The sequence below is a fragment of the Actinia tenebrosa genome, unplaced genomic scaffold (genome assembly GCF_029948245.1).
Source record: "Actinia tenebrosa isolate PJP-AT-01 unplaced genomic scaffold, QUT_ActTen_1.0 PGA_scaffold5__44_contigs__length_20552954, whole genome shotgun sequence".
NCBI classification, from domain to species: domain Eukaryota; kingdom Metazoa; phylum Cnidaria; class Anthozoa; order Actiniaria; family Actiniidae; genus Actinia; species Actinia tenebrosa.
In genome coordinates, this window is record NW_028292582.1 from 15,605,952 (window position 1) to 15,630,661 (window position 24,710).

At 36.8% G+C, this 24,710-nt stretch overlaps 3 protein-coding genes and 1 long non-coding RNA gene across 4 annotated transcripts in view; all 4 read left to right on the forward strand.

Annotated features, from left to right (window-relative positions):
- Positions 1–1,358: 1,358 nt before the first annotated feature.
- LOC116305849 (hemicentin-2) lies at positions 1,359–16,060 on the forward strand. The gene is made up of 14 exons (XM_089038107.1): positions 1,359–1,521; positions 2,343–2,543; positions 2,769–2,909; positions 3,342–3,647; positions 5,008–5,163; positions 5,414–5,593; positions 6,237–6,341; positions 12,531–12,740; positions 12,941–13,072; positions 13,269–13,574; positions 13,806–13,976; positions 14,185–14,343; positions 14,431–14,925; positions 15,009–16,060. The coding sequence occupies exons 1-13, from the start codon at positions 1,368–1,370 to the stop codon at positions 14,589–14,591; spliced, it is 2,382 nt and encodes a 793-aa protein (XP_088894233.1). The 5' UTR covers positions 1,359–1,367; the 3' UTR covers positions 14,592–14,925; positions 15,009–16,060.
- On the forward strand, positions 7,224–9,473 carry LOC148906707 (uncharacterized). Its single transcript, XR_016121310.1, has 2 exons — positions 7,224–7,670; positions 7,757–9,473. It is a non-coding gene; the product is annotated as an uncharacterized LOC148906707 (long non-coding RNA).
- A 239-nt stretch (positions 16,061–16,299) lies between the features above and the next one.
- On the forward strand, positions 16,300–20,729 carry LOC116305850 (neuroplastin). The gene is made up of 8 exons (XM_089037967.1): positions 16,300–16,440; positions 17,194–17,403; positions 17,932–18,060; positions 18,155–18,454; positions 18,779–18,940; positions 19,204–19,383; positions 19,561–19,997; positions 20,380–20,729. Exons 1-7 carry the CDS (start codon positions 16,365–16,367, stop codon positions 19,683–19,685), a joined length of 1,182 nt encoding a protein of 393 aa, XP_088894093.1. The 5' UTR covers positions 16,300–16,364; the 3' UTR covers positions 19,686–19,997; positions 20,380–20,729.
- Positions 20,730–20,901: 172 nt separating this feature from the next.
- LOC116305854 (potassium/sodium hyperpolarization-activated cyclic nucleotide-gated channel 2) overlaps positions 20,902–24,710 on the forward strand; it is a 10,771-nt gene continuing 6,962 nt past the window's right edge. Inside the window, exons 1-2 of the mRNA XM_031715832.2 lie at positions 20,902–21,822; positions 24,304–24,528. Coding sequence (XP_031571692.1) covers positions 21,167–21,822; positions 24,304–24,528 — 881 coding nt within the window. The 5' untranslated portion in view covers positions 20,902–21,166. The remainder of the gene's footprint in view (positions 21,823–24,303; positions 24,529–24,710) is intronic.

The following is a 24,710-nucleotide window of genomic DNA, read 5'->3' on the forward strand; positions in this document are numbered from 1 at the left end:
ATTGGCAAAAGATTTACACGATCCCCTATAGATGTACGCTTGACACAAAGACACGTGAATTCCAATTCAAAATTTTTCATAGAATCCTGTTTACAAAACAATTACTTTTCAAAATAGGAAAAAAGTCATTCCCCTTTGTGTTCCTTCTGCCAGATTCGAGAAGAGACCATCGAACATCTGTTTTACCATTGTCCTGAGGTCCAAGGAAAATTTATTTAGAAAATCAAAAATTCAGTATCTTGATTTTAAAGAGTTGGACATTGTTCTTGGTATTGCAGATGAAATCATCGACCAAATTTTAATTAATCATTTAATTTTACTAGCAAAATACTATATATACCAAAGTAGTTTAAAAAATCATAAACTGTCCTACGCTGCCTTCATTAATAAAGTTAAAATAACCTATTATATTGAATTAAGGATAGCTATCGAAAAAGAATAAACTGAATTTCACAACAATAAATGGAACAAACTCCTTGAACTTATCTAACTTATTTCATTCTTTATTTTGGATGTAGTGCCCTTATGTAAATACATTATTTACTTATTTTTTCTTCTTTTTCTTTTGTTAATTGTATGTGTTTGTTTTAACTTTGTATGTATACTGTTAAAGAATACTTTGTTTAATAAAAAATGTTTTTAAAAAAGGGCGGATGCGGGGGGGGTTGCAAAGGGGGGCTGCAGCCCCCTTCAGCAGGAAAAAAAACAACCAAAAACTGAATAATTAGATGCTTTTTTTTATTGTTTTCCGTTGTTGTTCCCCCTCCCCCATAAACTCAATTAGACCCCCCTAAAATTTTGGCTGGATCCGCCCTTGACTGACTCTGATTTAGTTAGATCTGACATTCAGCTTATAAGTATTGTCTCATCGGCAAACAGCAAGGTTCAATAAAACAAGCTCGACTACAGACCAAATATCCCTAGCGTACCATGGTATTACAGTAAGGTTAGTGTTCACTGCAAAGTTCCCATTTTCCCCATAACTTTTTCTGTTTGTTCCCTTGTAACCTCTAACTTAATACTTTCAATCATGCCAATTAACGCTTTCCTTTGTTTCTACTGCCACGAGGTCCAACAGCCGTTTAGTAAAGCAGAAACGGAATATAGGCCGTACGTAGAAAGATAGACTAGCCATGACTGCTATAGTTAGACAGGCTACGCTGGAAGGAAATGCCTAGTGAAAATAATAATAGCCCAGGAAAGATCTTATCTTTATAAGACTAAGAATAAAGGAATTATTACAGATCAAATAAATCTAAAAGATCTAAAGACAAGAAAAAAAAGAAAGAGTTACAGACTGATAATGTAGAATTCTCTGAAAGAAAGAACGAATGAATTTTTCTAGAACAGTACGGGAGGGTCTGGGTATGAATATGCCGATAGTGTCCGAGTGGTGCCTGGTACCTAGCGGGGATATCAAGGTGGGTCTCAGTCAGTCCAACAAAATGTCGAAGCTTGACTTGAAAATCTGCACAATTATTTTACCTTTTCTTGCCATCTTCTCGGTATCCTTCGTATATGGTGAGTACGATATACCTTCTTTTGTCTGTTATTTAGAAATATGATGTGTTTGAACACAGAAAGCTTGTCAAATCTTCTTGAAACACGAATGTTCCTCGAAGGTCGATTATTATGCTGAATTAGTGAGATTTGAAAAGAACGACTTTGTTGTATCATTAAACTAAGGTCTGCTTTAGTTTCCGTTATTACATCGCTAGAAAAGCCAGACAAAGTACTTTATTCTCAGTATATAATTGGCAATTGATGATATTGATGATGAGGCGTTGTTCAAGACTAGATTCGTTTTGTTGTTGTGTTAGCTGGCTTTCTTTAACATCTGCAGATAAATATCTTTCTGGTGTTCAATATTTATGAACCATACCTGATCGATCGGTCCCTTAAGCGACGAATCGGGTTTATTTCGTAAAAACTTAATTACAAATTTATTTATATAGACAAATTATTACAAAATATTTACCTAAAAACTAAATGCTTTTCCATAAATTCATGAATACACTCTTGTTTGATTGTCGTTGCATAAACATGCATAACTGTTAGAATAATATATTTTATTCATATTATTATTACTTTGTTGCTTTGTTATGTTGTTTGGTGCGTGTTTGTGATTGAAGAATAAACATGAGTGTTGCTCTGTAATGTTCATTACAACATTAAACAATACTCTGCAGTTTATGGTCTCATTCTTCTTTGTAGATATCGTACTTCAAACACCCTTTAATTTTAGCAAAGGGAAATCCCTTCAACTGAATTGCTTTGTCAGTTTTTATAGAATTTGCTGTTTCAAAAGTTTAATACGATATCTATGTTCAACTTCTATACAGGTGCTCCTAAAATAGTTGCTCCTTATCCAGATAATGTTTATGCTATTGAAGACGAGAAGACAAAAGTTCCCTGCATAGTGGAAGACACAGTTTCCAATCCAGATGAGATAATATTTGTGAGGAAGAGTCGTTTTGGTGACGTTGAACCCATAAGAGATGAAGGACCTGATGGACGCATCTATTATCAAAATGAAACCTTGGGTTAGTGATCATGAGCTCAAAGAGATTGCCTAAATTATAATATTGTTCAATTCTAATGATGCAAAAAGCACTAAAAAACCTCGGTTGGACCAAAAAAACTTTTAAATTTTATCAAAACCTGAAACCCTGAAACAATCACTTGACTTATCAAAGTCAGGGCACGGCTAATTTAAAAAAACCCTCACATCAAGAGAAGGACCTAACAAACTCTGCTGATATTTCTAGATGGTGGAAGAAAGTTACGTGTGACTCTGCATTTTAATAAAGTCATAATGAATGATGATTCAAGAAATGGCGGTTATGAATGCCAAGGACACACAGGAGGTAGTCAACATGAATATGGATTCACTGTCACTGTTATTGAAAGTAAGTAAATTCGTTTTATACATACAGTATATCAATAGGTTGAATTCACACTTTGTTTTTGCTGTCAAAATCTTAGAATTTTATCAAACTGCAATACAACCATTGGGCTAATCAAAGTCAGTGCACAGCTCACTAGAGGATGGAATCCTGAAACATCCACTGTTCTGATCAATATCATGGGCATCACTAACACACAGACTAAACCCAAAATGAATAGGAGAATCAGGATAAAAGCCCTCACACCAAGAGATAGACATCATGAATTCTGCTAACGTGATGCTGAGTCAGTCCAGAAATAAAATCTGAAACCTCTGCAGAGGTGAGAGGCAAATCGACTGATGCTACACTACCCTTGATTTAGAATAACTCTGTAAAATCCTCATCTTCATGACATATATGTTTTACATGCTTGATACTGTTTGATTATAACAGGAAGTGAGCTTCCAGGCATTGAAGTCTCTAACAATGTATCAGCAGAATTTGGAGATAATATTGTACTTAGTTGTAACCTTACCATCAGTCAAGCCACTTCTGCAAGGCAGACTGAACTAACCAAGCTGATGTGGGCCAAAGATGGTCGGCTCGTTGAAGAAGTTCTTTACCCAAGAGAACAGTCCCTTAAATCCCTCAAGATTGATGTGGACCGTCCTGAAGTTGGTGGTATCTACACTTGTCACTTGACATCCAAGCTTAGAAAAGTCAAGGAGTATAATGTTACTGGTAGCATCTATGTGTCAGGTATGAAATGTTTCTAATCGGTTACTGGTCATTTCGATCCAAACTCTTTTTGATCCAGGTCTTTTCAAACCACGTATACACACTTTCAAACCACCTATATACACTTTTGATCCACCTATATACACTTTCGATCCACCTATATAACTAAAGCATATAACAAGTCCTATATGCTGTGTACATGCAAAATGTTAAAGAGTATAGTTTAAAAAGTTGTCTTGAGTACCGATTAAAAGATTATGATCAAAAAATAAATCTCTTTATTGTTTCGTGATGTTTCTTTATTTTTATTCATTCCAAAGGTATTTTAAAACTTCTTGAATATAAAAAAGCTTTTTGCAGAAGATTCCAAAAATTAATTAATAACTTGTTACCAAAAATAAAGTTTACCGGTTTCATTGACGAGTGGACGGTAACACATGCGCTACAGTAATTGTCATGCGCTTGTCGCACAACAGCCATCATTCGCTTCTAATGTTGTTCACTTCTTCATGATATTCCTTCGCTTTATTCACTAGGAGATTCATATTCATGAAGGGAGAAAACATTTATTCTTGGCTAAAGACTTTACGTTGGAAGTGACTATGGGTGCTAACTTAACTTCGTAAACGATAATACATCACACATGATCACACATGATACTTGGTTCCCTCAGTTGGTTTACTTGCTGAATTAGTTCACTTCTTCTGTGATATTTCTGTAATATTTCCGAAAGAAAACACTAAACATCTATAAAATATTTCATAACTGTATTGGATCGAATGTGTATGTATGTGAATCGAAAGTGTATATAGGTGGTTCAAAAAGACCTGGATCGAAAAAGACTTTGGATCGAAAAGACTGGTAACCTTATAATCTAGGAGAGTTCTATCTCTTTCTTTATATCCAGAGAGAAATAAAAAGTGGAGAAAAAGACTGTATACTTGGGCGCATACACTTGCACATCTACTACTGTGGTCATAACTGAAAAAGAACTAGCCAGTGAAACCTGTTTGTTTTATTGGGGTTAACCTTTATTACTCAGTTCAAGGTTGAGGGGAAAAAAATGGATTGAGTTGGCCCACAATGTACTACAGTGCCAACTTGACCCAGGTTTTTCTTCATTTTCGGAAGGCTATTGGCAATGTTAAGCCAGTTAGCAGTATACCAATTTAACTTATATGTTACTTTTAAATGTTATATATATTGCTTAACTGACCTTGATAAGATAGATAGATACATGTAGATACTTTATTAACGTGTCAAGAAAATAACTAGCTGAGGGAAAACCCTCTACTAATAGGGGACACCTAAGGTATAATAATAAAATAAAATCATAAGATATACAATGATATTAATTAAGACACCTGTAAAATACTTTCAGTGAAACCCAAGTTCTTCACAGCAGACCTAAAAGACAATGAAATTGTAACCATGAAAGGAGAATCTGTAACATTTACTTGCTCTGCTGAAGGAAATCCTCTCCAGACTGAATGGAAAGAGAAACGACGATCTGCCTTACAAGCAAGTTTTATTGAAGGTACAGTAAAGACAAAAGGAGCAGGAAAGAGTGGGTGAGTAGGTATGGGGGAGGTGGGTAGGTAGGTTTGTGGGTAGGTACAAGGGAGGACAGGTGGACAGTGGGTAAGTAGGTATGAGGGTGGGTGAGGGTAGATATGAGGGTGGGTGGTGGGTAGGTATGAGGGTAGGTTAGTTGCTATCTTTGTGCTTTTTCTATTTCATAGATCTGTAATTCACTTGTTTGACTTTGTTTACTTTTTCAATCCAAGTTGGCAACTCATCTGATTATTGCTTGCTAAACATGGATAAGCTGAAAGGTCATTCGCTGCATATAGATAAGGTGGATTATTCCCATCGTGGTAGATATTACTGCTGTGTCAAGGAATCCAACAATACAAGAGAGGAAAAAGAGACTACGGACTGTCAAGTGTTCACTTTGAGAGTCAAAGGTTTGTTTGAAGGCCTGTTAATGTAGCATACTGTATGACTCAGTCTGCTGCTTGTGTAGTAAGTTAGACTGATTCTCAAAAAAAAATGTACAACCTTCTTAAAAGATATATGTGCAAGATAAACCTTTTTAAAAAAAATCTACAAAGCTTTTCACTGTCGTATCACAGCGTGGGACAATCACAACAGAGCTAGGCTCCAAACTAAGTGAAAGCCCAGAGATCCAATTAGAATTTAGAATTTGATTTTTGAGGAGGGAGGAAAACTGGAAGACCCGAGAAAAAACCCTCAAAGCACAGGAGAGAACCAACAAACAATTCTACTCACATACGACATCGAGATCGGCAGGACTCGAACTCGGGCCGCATTGGTGAGAGGCAGCGCATTAGCAGCGCACGCCACCAGTGCTTCCCATATTTTTATCATTATGACAGAGAGAAGAAAAGCATTTGGAGAGTTTTTCTGTAGAATTCTTATTTTACTTTCAAGTTTTCTTTTTTGTGTCAATACCTGTACATGTCATGCAGATTTCATTGGAATATCCAGTTTACTGTTTAAAAAAATATAGAAAATAGATCTTCAGTCTTTGAGGGTTAAACTGTATATGCTTTGCTTACCAGTAAATGTCTATTTTTTTCTTCTCAGATCCACTTGGACCCCTTTGGCCAGTTATTGGGATCATCATTGAAGTCATCCTACTTTTCATCATCATCTATGCTTCTGAAAGGATAAAGAGCAAGAAAAATAAATGTAAGAATTTACACCTTTTGCTGTTCATTAAGAGAAAATGTACATTCATTTGTGCCAATAGTTGTATCAATAACGTGTAATGTACTTTCATCAACACCACAAGTAACATCATTAGCGCGGATCAACTTTCAATAACGATATTTGAATATGCGTGTACATTCATAGGCATCAATGGACAATCAATAGCGCGTTTGTACATTCATATGCGCGGATTGTATTTTCTTGTGCGCGAAATTCAACTTCAATAACACCAAATGACAAACAATTGCATTTATGGACAATCATTTACCCAAAAGTGAAAATTCATTAGTGCTATTAGCATAATCATTGACAATCTATAATGCGTTTGGACAATCATGAGGGTCAATGTTATATTCTATAGCGTGGTTCGACAAACATTTGCATGATTCGAATGAACAATAAGAGAAATAAAACAATCATGAGCGATTTTTGTTTATCACTTTAAAACGTATAAAAAAACTCAGGTAACTGCCTCCATAATAGCGGCTGCGTAGGAGAATAGCAGTTAGCTCACTTAAAGCAGCAATCAAAGCCGACCTCAGCCGTCCAGAGATCCAACAACATACGAACGATCGGGCTGAGGCAAGACGACAAGGGATTGCTCTAGGTCACTATAGAACGCAGTTGCTAATGGAAGGGCTCCAGAGAAATGTGGCAACTATCACTATCGCTAAATGTGGTCAGTGATTCAGTTATATGCAAACGTATTTGCCACGATGTATAAATGGCGAAGAAATTAAAGGCTAAAATAGATAAAAAATCGCTCATGATTGTTTTATTTCTCTTATTGTTCATTCGAATCATGCAAATGTTTGTCGAACCACGCTATAGAATATAACATTGACCCTCATGATTGTCCAAACGCATTATAGATTGTCAATGATTATGCTAATAGCACTAATGAATTTTCACTTTTGGGTAAATGATTGTCCATAAATGCAATTGTTTGTCATTTGGTGTTATTGAAGTTGAATTTCGCGCACAAGAAAATACAATCCGCGCATATGAATGTACAAACGCGCTATTGATTGTCCATTGATGCCTATGAATGTACACGCATATTCAAATATCGTTATTGAAAGTTGATCCGCGCTAATGATGTTACTTGTGGTGTTGATGAAAGTACATTACACGTTATTGATACAACTATTGGCACAAATGAATGTACATTTTCTCTTAATGAACAGCAAAAGGTGTACAATATTGCTAGATTATTTTTTGGAATATTCTTTTACAATTTATTCATTTATTTATTATTTTTATTTTGTTTTCCTTGGTGGTTAATTCTGGACTCACATTAGCAGCCAAGTAAGTGAGAAGGTTTTCACTAATTGATCAGCCAGCAATTTTAACCCAATCACTTGATATTTAATCTATCTTTTTGTTACTTTTAGAGTGGATGACCGTGTTGACTTTAGCTACAGTTCAACAGATGATAATGGTGATAAGGGACATGTTCGTTTGCGTCAATCAGCAGGTGCTGCCTCTACTGAAGCAGAGAAAGCTTAAGTTTGTAGGACTATTACACTTTATTCAAATCAAGACAGCATTTGCTTCTAAGATGGTTTTGTTTACTTGTGTGACAGAATATGTTTAAGTTCCAAACCGTTAAACTGACAAACTTGAATATGGATCATTAATTTTAGTCATGTGAGAAAAAGTCCCCAATCAACAGACCCTTACGCTGACAGTAAGACCCCTTGAACTTAATCTGAACCTACACTGATAGTCAAACCCTCAGACTGATGGACAGTCCCTCAGCCTGTAAGACAAACCCCTTGAACTCACAGACCTTTAGACTAATAGACAGAAAACCCCTTGGACTGATAGACAAGACTTTGCACTGATAGACAAACCTTCAGACTGAGACAAACCTTCAGACTGAGACAAACCTTCAGACTGAGACAAAACTTCAGACTGATAGACAGACAAATGGACTGATAACAGACCTTCAGACTGTTAAACCGAACCCTTAGATTGCTTGACAGACCTTTATATTGTTTGACAGACCATTGGACTGATAGACAGACCTTTGGACTAACAGACAGACCTTTACACTGATAGACAGACCTTTAGACTAGTAGACAGACCTTAAGACTGACAGACACCTTTAGACTAGTAGACAGACCTTTAGACTAGTAGACAGACCTTTAGACTGACAGACACCTTTAGACTAGTAGACAGACCTTTAGACTAGTAGACAGACCTTAAGACTAGAAGACAGATTTTTACACTGATAGACAGACTTTTACATTGATTAATAAGGATTATCTGACTCTGTTACATTATGGTTGTCTTCATTTTCTTATGGTGGTCATAACTAGTAGTATATGTGAGACTTTCTACAGAATCTTATAAACCCAGTCATACAATATAATTATGTCATAGCTGGCATCTTTTAAGTCAGTTTTCTATTGTTTAGCACTTGATACATTGTTTATATGAATCAAGCAAAGGATGTGTCAATTTACCAATGCTAAAAATAATTTATAATATTGATCATTCATAGAGTGAAGTCATTTAACCCGTGCAATAGATATTAGACTTAATACACATTAGTAGACACTAATTCCATTATTTCCATTTGTATCTATTTGACTATTACACGTTGACTAGTATTTTTTATTTTTAAGAGTTAATTACCGAGAACGGAGGCAATAAGCCATATACATCCAGAGGGCTGTAGGCTCGAGGGATGTAAATGTATAGTCTTATTGCTGACGTTTGAGGTAATAAAGTATTTTATTTATCAATCGAGAAGGTTTTCTATCAAATGTTGCTCATTATAAATGCAAAGTCTATATATAGTTATTAACCGGGTTAATAACTAACTATTTATTGATCTCGCATTATGAATAACAAAGAAAACCAGGTCAATTGAGAAATAACACGAGTTGAATTCCTTCACTCTAGTATTACTAGTGTAATGGTACTACCAGAAAATAGTCTTGCAAATAATCCAAATATGCTTTTAAAGGGTTTTGTACATGAACAAGTTGTAATTATTGAAAAAAGGGTCATAATAATCCCTACATTAGGTAAACATCTACATTTAGGCTTTAACTGTTGTAAAGTGAACTAATAATTAAAGTGGAATAGGAGAAAAATGAACTGTTGAACTCCTTGGAGTTATATTCATTGCTAATGCCCATCTGCTACATTCATGTTTAACATTGCTGTTTGAGCAGGTCTCTTATGCCCCTAGATGTCCTGACATCTCCCTTGCTTATGCTCACTGCATCTCCCTTCACAGCCTGATCTTTGTATTGAAAGTATATAGTGTATACAGTTTGAACACTGACCTGATCCATTTACTGTACCTTAAGGTTGAGAAAAAATAAATATGAGGCATAGAAATGAATGAATAAAAGAAAAAACTGAGAAAGCACAAACAAGTAGTTGGCAGAAAAGCAAAGCACTATTTACCTCGGATAAGTAAAATAATAAACTGCTCTATGCTCAACTAGATTTCAAAACCATAGTTAACTATCTCTAAACTGATGCAAGTCAAAAGGAATGATGTGAGCTACTTTATAAGTTTATTCAAAATTTTCTGTATGTATATGTTTGACACAACCATATTCCTAGGTAGTAACAGAGGCAGTGGGGATTCTTCGTTTGCAATAGACGTTATAGCCGCCATGTTGGAAGAATTCGACAAGATTTCTCAATGAATTCTTTTGTTATATCTTCCAACATGGCGGACATCCCTTTTGTTATTGTGCTCTCTTGGGATTGATTGCAAACAAAGGAAGCCCATCTCAACGTACTGCACATCAAAACAACAAGAAAAAGACAAAAATAAATTTCAGCTCTTCTCTCCCCCCCTGGCGCCATCCCAACACTTATTTTCCATTTCGTTCCGCCACCACCAATGCAACGTGTTTCCGTAGGTTAAATTGCTACTACGATCAAATTTCTGACTTGCTCTTTTTTCCCCTGGCTTGAAAGACCTTTGATAAGGAAGTAAAATGTAACTTTCCTTTTTCAAATACCTTTTTTCCTTCAAAAGATATGGGAGTTTACAAAATGGCTGCCATTTTTCTTGATGACGTCATATTTGCAATACTTGAGCAGCCTAAGATTTTGATAAGCTATATCTCAGTCCAATTTCAATCAAAATCGAACAAATTTGCTAGTATCATAGTACTCTAGCTGTTCTCCAAAAGGAGCTATAGATATAAGTTGCCATAGCAACAGCCTCGGTTCTAGGTCACCCCTACCTAAAATTCAGGTTTTTGACATTTCTACCTTTGCGAGAGAAGGTATCGAATAAGGCTAGATTAAAATATCTTTTATGGTCGTAGATACAAATTTAGTCAAACAATTTTCAGCTCAAGTTAAATTATAACCAAGCAATCGCTGAAAGGCTAAAATCGTTGTTAGGTGCCTAGACACCAGTGTGTTACCATAGCAACCACAGTTTGTGCATTTTCATGTTTTCTATTTCTTCATAAAAGCATACTGCAAAGTTTGGATGACATTCATCAAATACTCTCAGAGATATACTGAAATCTATGTTGAAGGGAACTGTGAGTTGATATGACGTCATCCTGTTACAAACTAAGTACAATTATTTTGATTGATGCTTATCAAGCCATCTAGGTTTGGAATCCACTTCGATATTGATGTGATATGCATATTTGGAGCGTGATCACGCGTGTCTTTTGCGTGACTAGAGTGTGACGTCAATAGTGAAGGACGCCACTCAAAACATCATCAAGATGGCTTGGTTTCACTCTTTTTTTCGCTATATGTTATGCCATCCTTTTCATCTTCTTTGTGGTTCCTGCTTCAGGTAAGCTGTAGTATAAGTTTAAGAAACTTCTAGAATCGAAACAAGTAACAAAACTAACAAGAAAGACACAAAAAAGTTCACTCACAATACTATTTACGTAATTTTGATAGTTGAGCACAGACTTGTTTGAATATACATCGAGATTCAGAAGTGATGACAGGTTATTAAGGTTTCCCTTCTTAGATAATATATTTGTTATGTTATTGAGTACGGGTCGTGAGTATTTACTGTTCCACATGCATCTAGTGGCCTCTCGGTACTTCGTTTGCAAGGAGTGCCACGAACACTTTTATCAATTGCAATTATTAGGAAATAAAAACAAATAAGACAATATCAAATCATCGCGTAAAGAAAAAGAAATTGCCAAGATACATTAGAGAACATATTTGAGGATTTTTCTTCAATTAAAAAACGTTTTCACCTTCTATACAGATCTGAATATATAAAGTTATTTGAAAAATATTCAATTAGAAATGCAGTGAAGCACAACAGAATATTCGAGTATTCCATCAATTGAAAATATTTTAATTCTACAGTCAAATTACGGAAAAGAACTACAATAAAAACTTATTATCCATGCTAAGGAATAAAGAAAATAGTCTTCCCATTTCGCTGTACATGGGGTGGTTTATAGTCGAACATCGATGGAGCGGGCATTAATATTTAATGTGTGTTTGGTTTTCCAATCAACCAAACTCAAGAAAATTCTTTTGGTTGTGTGTTCTAGTTTAATACGACCTGTTTCAGTAAAAACCTAACGAACTAAAGCGACAATATTTGTACACATTTTAACCTGATGTGTGCTGGTGCTTGTTGTGTAAATAGCGTAGGACGTCATTAGTGCCGTTACGAAGTGAGTGAGGGACTCCTTCATTTTACCACGATGGTTAAGCTCAACTTGCATTGTTTTCCCCCCAAGAAAAGCCATATCAATAAATTAAAGAAAAGTTAAATGTAAAAATATAGCATGCATAAATATGATGAAAATACTTCACGTCTAAAAATACCAATCAATTAAGCTCTCCTCAAACTTAATGAAAAACTGTTGAAGTTTGGCTCCGCCTAGACTGGTTCCATAATAAGACAGTGTTTTCGCTATTTTGTCGATTCTGGATAAGAGCGACGACTACGACTATGGAATCAGTTTAGGCTCCGCTGTAAGGTAGACTTTGCTTCAAACTACTGTCTGTCTGTCTGTCCATAGTAAATAGAGGGGAATCCATTCCCCTCTATTAACTATGGTCTGTCTATCTGTCGTTCTGTCTGTCTGTTTGTCTGTCTGTCTGTCTCCTGAGACAGACAGACAGACAGAAAGACAGGCAAATATGATAAGCATAACACGTGATAACTAATGCAGAGGTGATTGACAGGCATACCAGAAGTCACCGAGCCATACCCTGGTCACGTGGTTGGCATTGAAGGAGAAAACATCAGCATTACCTGTGTATTAATCGACTTGGAAAACGACACTACCCATGACAACGTTACTAAGATAGAGTTTTACAAAATCACAAGCAGATTTGGAGACAAGAGACGAATTGTTAACGATGGCAAATACTCCTATGACCACAAGACGGACTGTAAGTTTGACGATTTTCACTTGCTATCTCTCAGTATTATCGATTACTTCTTTTGAAATGTTGTTATTTTGATTGCTTCCAATATACATAAAATACTAGAGCGCATGCGCCCTCTGCCGCAGTGAATGCTAGTCTATCCAAGTTGCTAGGCAACTGGTTCAGTTCAGTGTGGCAATGTTTCGGTGTTGGTTGATCGACAGATTTTAGAGGCGTTCCAAGATGGAATGGAACCTTGATCATCAATAACATTACCAGTCACGAAGCAGGCCAATATGAATGTCACGTGAATGACACATATGCAAGATACGGATTTGGTATCAGCTATATTGAAAGTAAGTCACCAATATGTATTTACTAACCCCTGCCTCAACACGGCAAGGCCTACTAGGCTACCGCCACTAAAAATGACATTTATTCTTTTGGTATTTCTTTCCATTTCATTCCTTTTCCCTTTCGACCTTCCTTTCTTTTCTTTTCTATTCTTTTCTTCTCTGTCACGAATTTGCTCACTCCTTTATTTCACCACAGAGAAAGATCTTCCAGAGATTAAATTATCCGAAGATAAAGAAGTGGATTTCAACACGCCAGTGAATCTGTCGTGTAACTTAGTCAAAAAAGGGAAGAAGTTCAGTGTTAAGTTGGTCGAAATCGCTTGGTTCAAGAGAAATGACAAGCGCGAAGAGGTTAAAAATCTTGCTGAAAATGAAAAGTTATTGCCGAATCTTACTCTGAATATGGAAAAACCCGAGGATGCTGGCACTTACAAATGCCAACTCACTTCAATTCTTCGACTTCAAAGGGAATATATAACCACTGGTAAAATCCAAGTTAAAGGTGAGTTCATGTGTTCATAATATATATCTAATATTGTGACAAGAAAAGATGAAAATGTTGGGATAAAAGATGCCGCGCCGGAGAATGGTTCTATCAATAGCTTGCACTTATGCCCAAACCCATCTTAGTCCCCCTCCCCTCCCCTCCCCCATTGTTTTGGTAATTTTTGCTACTACTATTTATATGACAACTAGTTTTTATTTCATGCCTGTAATCTTTATGCCCAAACAGTGATACCAGCGTTCCCGAGAAATCAAATGCTTCTTGGCGATGACAATGAAATCATTAAGACCGAGAGTGAATCTGCTACAATGAACTGCGGGGCCAAAGGCAATCCAATACAGATTATCTGGCAGAAGCATGGACGCTCAGAAACCACAAGGACAAGCTTAACCCAAACAAGTCAGTAGAACAGTCACTATTGATGGTTTTCAACCATTCCCAAGAGAATTAAATAACAAAAAACACGGCGGCCATGTTGGAGGATATACAAAAGAATTCATTGACAACACTTTTGTTTAGTTTTTCCAACATGGCCGCCGTGAAAACCATCAATTCGAGTCTTCTGAACATGTTACACAAAGCTGACTGATAGTTTTATATTTTGTAGCCAACTCTTCAAAGTACATTTTTGATTCAACCACTAACTACGAAGGATTCAAGTTAGAAATCCATGATCTCGACTATGATGACCGTGGTGAATATTACTGCTGTATCAAATATAACGCTAGTCTCGAGAAATGCCAAGAGTTTACTCTTAGGGTTAAAGGTATGTCGCCATAGCCTAACCGTCACCCTGAACACCTGCTGGCTTTCTTATTGTTTCTAAACCTCATGCTTTCCTTTGTGTCCCCAGATCCCCTTGGTTGGTTATGGCCGCTGATTGGAATAATATGTGAAGCTATTCTCATCATCCTTATTCTACTGATTGCCGCCAAATTCAAAGCAAAAAAAGAAAAAAGTGAGTACATGGCACCCAAGTTTCTATATGTCAAAATATTGCCAAAGTTTAATTAGACAGCGATCTTGTGGTATAATGAATGATGGGACTGAATTTGTGGACACGAGATGGCGGAACATCGTGATCTTAACACACAATTCTTTGCAACATAAGGTTTGCAATCTTTTTCTTGATTTAGGAACTTGAGACTGACATCCTTGCATGCATAGCCAGATTATGATAATCACAGAGAAAAGTGCTATTAACTCTCAAATGATCATGACTTTCGAATTCAAGCATTTTGATTGGAGGGAGGGTGTTTTCTGAAGTCATGTTAGCCGTTGTGGGTAAACATTCCTAACTTGGTGTTTTTTCTTTTCATAAACAACAATGTTTCACTACAGCCTACAGGTAAGTACCGTGTTTATAGTCAAGACAATAATTAGATATGACTCAACTGAATACTGAATTTGCTTTTTGCGATTTATTTTTAGATCTGACGCCAACACAGAACTTAGCTACACAATCTCTAATGAAGGAAGCAAAGGACACATCCGCTTACGTAATACTGGAGCCACGACAAATTAGAAATACAGTACAGTACCGATCCTTGAGGAGTGTTAAAATCCTTCTTACCGGGTACCACTGGGGCATTTAGCTGCATTCAATACCTCGGGGTCAATGGGGACTGATGGGTTGGTGTAATAGGATATGTAACTTCCCTTCCTAATAGGTTAAAACTGGCTTTTGAAACACAAACAGAATACAACGAGCCAGTAAGTCGTATTTTTTTAATGCTTCATATTGATAAGCGCATTAGTTTAACCGTTATATCACACCTATTTCAAAAAATGTTGTCGGTCGGAGATCTGAAATGGGCGATCTAAGCGATCTTAATTGTGCTTTAATTTCTTCTGGTGAAAATACGAAAAATCAGAACTCAAAGGTCATGCTTCATTTTCCAATCTAAAACGAAACTGTGTTGTTCAGCATCGAATTTATTACATTTTCAAATAGATTTCCGACCGACAACGATCAGGTATGTATTGCCTATAGTCGGTTTTCATTGTTGAAATAATAATTTTCCCAAATCTGAATGATCTTAAATTAGATACTCACGTATTCTATTCGTACTTGAATCAGGTGCTGTAGACCACGAAGGTAACCTTTGATCGGTTATAGGCTCTCCTGAAATATGACAATCAAATAAGCCTTTTGATATATACACATAAGCAGTATATTATACACCACAGCGGTAATGAATATTGCACACGTTTACGTCGTTGTTAACATAGCAGGCTATTAGTTAATTCGACCGCGTAAAAATATATCATCAAAGTTGAATGTTTGGGTTCATAATTTCCGCGGGATACCGTAAAACTCTAGATAAATCAGTAAATGTCATAATTACACAAGATTTCCTCTTCATGCAAGTAAACAAGTATCTGAGCTTTTGTACTATAGACGATACAAGACTTGCAGAAACAAAGAAAGGATAGTACTTTTTGTTTTGTAAAAAAAATATAAATAAATGTACCTCACTAAACTGTTGTGTAGAAGTGTTACATTTTTTAATATCTAACAACGAAGACCCCCCTCTATTTTTTGTCCTCCCTCCCATCTTCCCTGCTGGCCAGGATAGACTGCTCAGTACTTTATTGATGTTTTGTGCGGTGGGTAGTGAGTTTATTATGTTACATCAGCTGTTTATTTATGGTAATGTTATTAATAGAAAATGAACGATCAATAACTGTACGAACAGATTCAAGTACCGCCTATATAAGCCCAGGTGGTAGGTAGACGCACGATTGTTTCAGTTTCACAGAGCAGCGCAGCAACGTAGATAAATAATGGCGAGTCAGCGAATCTTGTTCAAGTCTTGTGTCTTTTTAACTTCTCTTTTGGTTGTTCTATCTCGTGTTAAAGGTAAGATAGCTCTAATACATATCATTGAACAAATGGAGATAAGAAGGTATACGAATGATTTGAAATTCCTTCGGTATTGAACGTAAACGTTCTTACTAACATGGACTGTTCTGATCCTGGAGGCCAAGGATCAACATTCGTGTAGTATCGTGTGTGAACATATTAAGTCACAAGGTAGTCTTCTACGCTGACGTTTTTAAGACAAGCTATGACATATCTGACATGAGTACACTGATACAGTCGACTCTCTTTGAACGACCACTCTCGTAAGTGACCATCTCCCGTAAGCGACCACTTTTTGAATTTCCTGTTTTGTTCCCCATATAAACTCTGTAAAAAAAACTCTCTCGTAAGCGACTACCTTCGTAAGCGACCGCGACCACCTTTGGGGTTAAAATTGTGGAAATTTTCATTGTTTTTCCTCTCTCGTAACCGACCACCCAAGAGCCAGTAATGACGACAGATCCTTTAACAATAAAAAATTTAAGAACATAGAGTCATCGGGTATTGAAAACCCGACGAAGTATTGACAATTACACTAGTGTAAACATATAGCTTGGGCTTCCTGTGTTAACTCTCTCGTAAGCGACCATCTCCCGTAAGCGACCATCTCCCGTAAGCGACCATCTCCCGTAAGCGACCACTTTCTCCTGGCCCCAGGGTGGTTGCTTACGGGAGAGTCGACTATAAAATCTATACATGGTCCATTCACACTTTAGATCGCTTGATTGTAATATTATTGTACTTGTTTAGGAGTGCTAAAGATTGTAGACCCATTACCAGGTCATAGTGTTGCAATAGAAGATGAAACTCTTCGCGTGACGTGTGTGGTGTTTGATGCTGAAGACCAACATGTCAAACCTACTGGCGTAGACTTCTTTCGTGTGGATAAGTATGGTGATTTGATTCGTATAGTGGACCAAGGTCCTGCAGGAAACTGTGTTTTTGAAAACAAAACAGAAGGTGAAGAACTTTAAGAGGAAATTTTTTTCAATAATGAGTAATAATGGCAAAAAACGCCAAAAACTAGACTTTCGTATGAATTTTGATCCCAATTTTCGTTTTAGGTTAACACTCAAAACCTTTTTTAAACAGTTAGAAACTGATATACTATGATAAAATGCCTGTTAGAAGCGGTATTTTCAATTGTACAAAGATTCTTTGTTGCATTTGTGTTAGAATGTTGCTTTGTCAGGCTTTTTTATAGAAAATATATGGGAAATAAGCAAATGAAGGCCTAAACCTCATTTTCGAATAAAATGTTTGCTTTGGTTTAACACTTTGATTCCACTTTCATCGGTCATCTCCACTTCCAAACAAGTTAAACTTTCTGAATAACAAGATTTTAGCCTAGTACAACAGCCTTTCTTCAAGAAAATAGTTTTTGGCGCTCACCGCTTGAATACGAAAAGAATTCTCTCTTAATTGTTTTCCATAGGCGGCGTATTTCTTAGTCGTTGTAACTTTTCTCGTCACATCTCTTTTTTGCAGTTGATGGAAGAAAGCTGTATGTTACCATGGTGATCAAACGAATCAAACCGAGTGATTCAGGGCAGTACAGATGCACGCTACCTAACGACACTAATACATCCTATGGTTTTGGAATAACTTATATTGCAAGTAAGGTTATTCTGTACATCAAGTCCAGTCGGCATTCATAATGTCTCTTGTATATAGTTCAATGCCAATCTTCTTAAACCTTTTGTTATTTTAGAGTCTGATCTTCCAGAGATTGAAGTGTCACGCAATATAACAGCTGAACTAGGCGAGTCTGTTCGTCTGGCATGCAATATTACGCAAAAGGGTAATATATTCAAGGTACGGCTTGTCATAATTGCATGGGTTAAGGATGATCACCAACGTATCGCTGAAGTACCTTCAGCTGAAAGAAATCTTAAAGACATCAGACTAACGTTGAACAAACCACAAGATGGTGGTCATTACGAGTGTAAACTGACTTCCATGTTACATGCTCAGAGGACGTATAACGTTACTCGGATCATTTCTGTACAAGGTAAATAATTTTGAAGAATCGAAATGTCCAGTAACAGAGCACGCAGGAAGTGACGTGTGAAGAGAAGCACTTCTCATGATTATCAGTTAGTTGCAAAGCTGGCTACGCGTGTGTGGTGTCATAAATACAACACAGGTCTTCGCAAATCAGAGCGAGTGCAGTGGACCGCTCTATAGTTCCCATGCAGATACCGCTGTAATATTCTAAGGCAGATGCATTTGCGCATTAGTTTTGACTGATTTCAAGTTGTAGATGTAGAGAAAAGACTATTTTAATTTTGCCTTCATCTTGCACTTATTAACATGATTGATGATTGCACTTCAGTAAGACCGAAGTTTGGCGCAGTGGATTTAACACACAACGAAATCGTTCGGATAAAAGGGGAAGCAGTTCAGTTTCAATGCGACGCCACAGGAAACCCAATCAAGATTGTGTGGAAAAGAAAACCGAGACACAAAAACCTGCTGATCACACTTAACGAAACAAGTAAGCACACGATAAGCACACGATAGGCAAACGATAGGCACACGATAGGCACACGAAAAGCACACGATATGCACACGATAGGCACACGATAGGCACACGAAAAGCACACGAAAAGCACACGAAAAGCACACGAAAAGCACACGAAAAGCACACGGTAGGCACACGAAAAGCAACGATAGGCACACAATAAGCACACGAAAAGCAAACTGAACATCGATCAAGGCTATCAACGAAAAACCCTGAACAGGCTGTTCTTCTTACAGGTTACTCCAATGAAAGTCTGCAAACACGTTACAAGTTTACAAGAAAAAGTAACTACGAGGAATTTAAGCTAGAAATTCCTAAAACAGATTACGAAGACCGTGGTGATTATTACTGCTGTATCAGATCATCTAACACTAGTGTTCCTGATCAGTGTCAACGGTTTACTCTCAGGGTTAAAGGTACAAGGATCTTATATAGAGGATTTCATATAAGAATATGTTTTGTCGTTACTGGAATGGCAAATTAAAGGGAAACCATTCCCGTACCGTGTACGTGCAAGGTTCAAGCCAGTACCGTGGGCTTCCTGCCCTTACGATAACAGGTTATCTAATACGAATACTTACTCTTGTTTCCAGACCCTCTCAGGCATTTGTGGCCGATACTAGGTATAATAGTAGAAGCTATCTTCCTTTATGTCATCACCACATCATCTGAGAAAACAAAGAAAAATGATAACAAAAGTAAGATTAAAAACATGTAATATGTTATTAGTAAGTTTTTTCATCTTTTCACGGTGTATAATTTACCTTTTTATCATTACTGTTTCTTTAGAAACACCGACACAGCTCACACTAGTTTTTAGCTAGTTATCTCTTAATATATTATTAGTGCACACTGCTGCCAGACTGAGTTATGAGCAGAAAAATGCCCGACACCCAGCATATCATCTTGTACGTAATACTGATATAACCATAGCAACTATGATGTCATGTTTATCATTATTTACTGTCTTTTTTTATTTTCCATGCATTTTGTCTGGATGTCTGATGGTGGAATTCTACACAGTTTCAAAGTAAGTTGGTTTATTGATCGGAGAGAAAGAGGCATTTAAATATTTTTTTCTTTCTATTATCTATGCTCTCCTGGCTCTTCCTCTTGTTGTTTCTCTCTCCTCTCTCTTCTTTTTTCTCTTCCTTTTTCCTCTACTATTTTTTCCGTCGTTTCTCTCTCCTCTATCGATTACTACTTTAACCCTTGCCCCGCCCTTATGCTGATCCGTTTCTTCACTCTTTATTGGATGTAAACAAGAACACCAAGAATGAAGCAGTAAAATACACGATATGGTGTGCTAGATTTGTACTGACAGAGGCACGGCTCTTTATCTAGCATGTATCTTTACGTATTTCCTGTTATAGTTCAAATACAATCATGGTTTTCTCCATTTCTATTTCAAGATCGCGTGATCATACTGTGGAAGACAGGTCTACTGATGTTCGCAAAGGAGAAAAAGCTCGCCTCAGAAAGACAACTCTTGATCCATAGTGAAAAACTTCTCCCCACCCACTCCCACATAGATCGGCTTAGTTAATAAAAAATGATGGCTGTTCATGAACGAATATGTCTCCCACGCATTCTTTTCATGAAGGAAAGACTAAGGAAAGTTAATTCAATTATCTTATATTGTATTATGACAACAAAAGACAATATATATAGCAGACCTTTTTTGCTAAATCCAAATATGATTGACTTTTCCGGCAAGAACAGCGAAAAATATAAATTTAACCAATAAAATGAAATAGAATCAGGGTAGATATGCGACGTTTAGTTTTTATTCTTCCTGTAACTGATTGTGTATATAAAATATGCACGCGTGTTGTCAAATCTGCGCGCGCTCTCTTATATGGTTTCCGAGCTAAATGGGATTGATGACGTCACAACAGTCCTACGTCATCAGATTAAATAATTGTTTGGTCGGTTTGCTCTAGCTGTGATTCTTTCATCTTCCAAAGCCTTTCTTGGCGTGAAGTAAAATCACCAACAATAATGTGATAGGTTTCGTTTTCCAGCACACTCTTCGTGTGGTTTCTACAATTAAACCCTTCAAATAACGACATGACTTTGAACCAATACCAGAAACACTACGAATCGTACCAAAAAATGACCAAAGTGCGGAAATTACGTTTGTTGAATCTTGAAGCATAATGAGTGATCATTTCAAGATTACGCCAAAGTAGAGTTCCAATGGATGTGCAGACTAGTGACGGCGAAATGCATGAAGATATTCCAATCAACCAGATAGAGAATCCATATGATGTCTGCGACATTGGAAAAAATAATCACAACTCTACTGAGGAAAAAGAGAAAGACAACGAGGCCCACGAAAAACAAGAAGCCGGTAGCAGTCTCGCGACAGAGAAAGAAAACGAACATCTACCTATTGAAGCAGTTATTGTGAATATTGAAGACACTGAAATGAACGAAAAAGAATGTAGCGAGACAGCAAATATCGAGAAAATAGAACTGGAAGATGTAAAGGTTATTCCACACAAGGACGATCTGTTGGAGAAGGAAGTAAAAGGAATGCCGGCGAGCAGTTTTATTGAAATACAAGGTTCATCGCACCGGGTAAAGAAACCAAGGCGATCGTGGAGTGTAAGAGAACATGTGAGAGAAAAGCACGAGTTAGCAAGTACCACATATCTTTCTGCGAGTGCCCCTCATCTAACTATAATTGATTCTTCTGTCACTAATACAATCAACATGGTACTGAGGTCCTGGCTACAACCTATGAACAACAGAATGAATATGAAAGTATTTGGAAGTAGGAGAGCAATGAAAGACGAGCAAGAAAGATACAAAAAAGCAGGCTTTGTGATCCATCCAACCAGCTCATTCAGGTCAGTATAAACCAATTTTTGTCTCAGAGCACTGACAAGGATATTACTGAACGACAGACCGCGGAGGAATGGGACAATAAAATGCCTTGTATTGACAAGTCCTTCAACTACTTGGTCAGTAATGGCTTGAATAATGTGGTGTCCATTTTCGAATTCCTTTTCATTTTTATCTCTCTTATTCCCATTTATTTGATTGAAACATCCAACACAAAAACTGCAGATTTATTTTTCTAAATCACTCAAAATAAAATCGCGTCAAAACCGACAATGAAATGCAGGTAAACTCCACAAGATATTTTGAAAATTGATTCATATTGTTAAGCCAGATTCTTATTTACTGAATGCAAATCTTTTTCGGAAGTGCTTGGAAGAATTTTCTACAAGATTGATTTAATTAAGAAGCGCACATTCTCCTTCATTAACCAACCACATTCAACAGCAATGAATTATAGAATACTAACATGTAGCCGTCACGGATTTTTCTTGGAGAATCTTATCTAATTTTGCTAACATAAACATATATTTAGTTCTCGACTAAAACAAATCCCAAATGTTTTTTAATGTGTTTATATTGGCCAGAACTAGATCATGGCGCAAGACATAATTCTCACCATCGTCCGAAATAACATAATCAAAACGCTGTCTATTGGTAATTAAAACCATGGTTTAGATTGAAGTTTTTAGATATTCTACTCTCCTTATCATGCGATAAATCAAAATGGTTCATAATATTTTTCTAATTGAGGAATCAAAATAAGCATAGCTTTGGTTTTAGAGTTGAATATCATCGCCGGTTTGTGTGATTATGTGGGTCGTGTTTGTAGATCTTCGTGATTACTATTTAAAAACAACAAATGTCTGGATGAACTCTTCGATCCTTTACATACAGCTGCTGCCGATCTAGTCTAATCTTCCCGGCTCAGACTGACAGATAAGGCCATGTGATAATAATATTAATATTCGAGGTAACTGAATAATAAACGAATAAAGGCTAATAATTCCAGAAGATAGCTGCTTGAAAAAATAAACAGATTGATGTTTTAGAACAACTTAGTTCTTCATCGGCTGCAGCATCTTGCATTATCACCTGTGTTCATCCAATTATCATCATAGAAAACAAAAAACAAAAAAAAAACAAGCAATTTGGCGTCATGTATCGATTAACAACGATATATTTATATACACACATATCATACATATATGTAGAGGAATCAACTAAAACACGAGCAAGAATTTTCGTTCTGAGAATAGAATCAATAGACTTTTTCGGCTGGTGAGTAATGTTTCATTCTTGAGTATAAAAATCTTTCAGGGTCGGATCCAAGGATGGTGAAGTCGTTGACTAGCCACCACCCTTTTGCTCAAATTTCTCAGCATATCATTAGTAACAGTCACCCCCTTTTCCTAGAATTCCCAACTTTCATAATAATCGACCCCCTTTTAAGATTCCTGGATCCGCCGTGTCTTTGCTCGAGCCGCATCCATATTTATGTTTTCATGCGCAATCATTAAACAAAGAAATGGTATACACGTAATTGAAAAAACGTTGTCGGGTTCAAAAAAGGTTATATCATCACAGCTAAGACCGAAGGGGAGCATGGGAAGACTAACAATTATGCTAATTTCATGCGTAGTGCAGTTTTCCCTTCCTATGCACATTTTATGCATCGTGGTTATGGCATGTTGTTAATCTAGGTCGACCGACTTTGCTCTACTGCGCATTTTTACATGTCTATATGCAAATATAATACACATTTCGGAGTACCCAAAATCCTTTTCGGTGTTAGCTTCGATGATATGACCTTCTCGAACCCGACTACGTTTTTTCAATTAGGTGTACTCTTGGAAATAATACGTGATCTGAATGGGTAAACATAAAAGGTCTACCAAAAATAATTAGAATAATAACTATTGCAGTCAGTCTTGCAGTCATTTGATACACTAGTGACGCAACAGATCTAACAAGCTTGCGCGCATTGCGTCAGAATTAGAATATACGAGATAAAACTGACTGATTATAGCCCTGCATGGCTAGATTTTCCATTTACTTGACAACATTTTTGCTATATGTTAAGTGTATGCTATATGTTAAGTGTATGCTATATGTTAAGTGTATGCTATATGTTAAGTGTATGCTATATGTTAAGTGTATGCTATATGTTAAGTGTATGCTACATTCTTGCTGCTTTTGTTGTTGTTGCTGTTTTTCCTGCCGTTGTTTCTATTGTTACTGTCGTTGCTGCTGCTGCTGTTGTTGGTGGTGGTGCTGTCTTTTCTTCTGTTGCGCATTGAAGAAACCTTAATTTTTTGATAGCATTAAGATATAAATCTGTTAAATAAGGAAATACAGTGGAGACTCCCGCGTTGTTGGGATAATAGCTGATATCATTTATACGACTATGATCACTAATCGAAGTCAACTGATGTCTTATATTATTATCAATATCAATAACAAGTAGTATTGATCATGTTATGTTGCAGAATTAACTGGGACATCTGGGTGCTGTTGCTGCTGCTGATCAACATGTTTGTCTTGCCGGTGACCATATCATTTTTTGGAGACGGGATAAGCTTTAGTTTACAAGTATTTTACTTCATCTCAGACGCGACATTTCTTCTGGATATCCTACTAAACTTCAGAACCGGCGTGTTGGTCCATGGTTCTCCTAACAAGTTTATATTAGAACCCAGCAGTATTGCTGTTCGGTAAGACCCCATTGGTTATCATTAATAAGCTTCAATTTCAGCCGGGCTGTCCTTTCAAATCTGCTATCATTAGGAGCCCTGAGTAAGTGCTGAGTTTCCTGTATGTTGTAGCTGTCTACAAAGCATGCAGTGGGGTGGGGCACTAAACGTGCTTAGGGCCTAAGTAATAAAGCAGTGGGGGT

Excerpts from the sequence above, each read along its gene's own strand:
- LOC116305849 (XM_089038107.1), top strand. The coding sequence starts at position 1,368 with ATGAATATGCCGATAGTGTCCGAGTGGTGCCTGGTACCTAGCGGGGAT. Across the intron at positions 13,073-13,268 it reads TGGTATCAGCTATATTGAAA|AGAAAGATCTTCCAGAGATT; the intron begins GTAAGTCACCAA and ends ATTTCACCACAG. Across the intron at positions 14,344-14,430 it reads GTTTACTCTTAGGGTTAAAG|ATCCCCTTGGTTGGTTATGG; the intron begins GTATGTCGCCAT and ends TTGTGTCCCCAG.
- LOC116305850 (XM_089037967.1), top strand. The coding sequence starts at position 16,365 with ATGGCGAGTCAGCGAATCTTGTTCAAGTCTTGTGTCTTTTTAACTTCT. Across the intron at positions 18,455-18,778 it reads TCGGATCATTTCTGTACAAG|TAAGACCGAAGTTTGGCGCA; the intron begins GTAAATAATTTT and ends ATTGCACTTCAG. Across the intron at positions 18,941-19,203 it reads GATCACACTTAACGAAACAA|GTTACTCCAATGAAAGTCTG; the intron begins GTAAGCACACGA and ends TTCTTCTTACAG.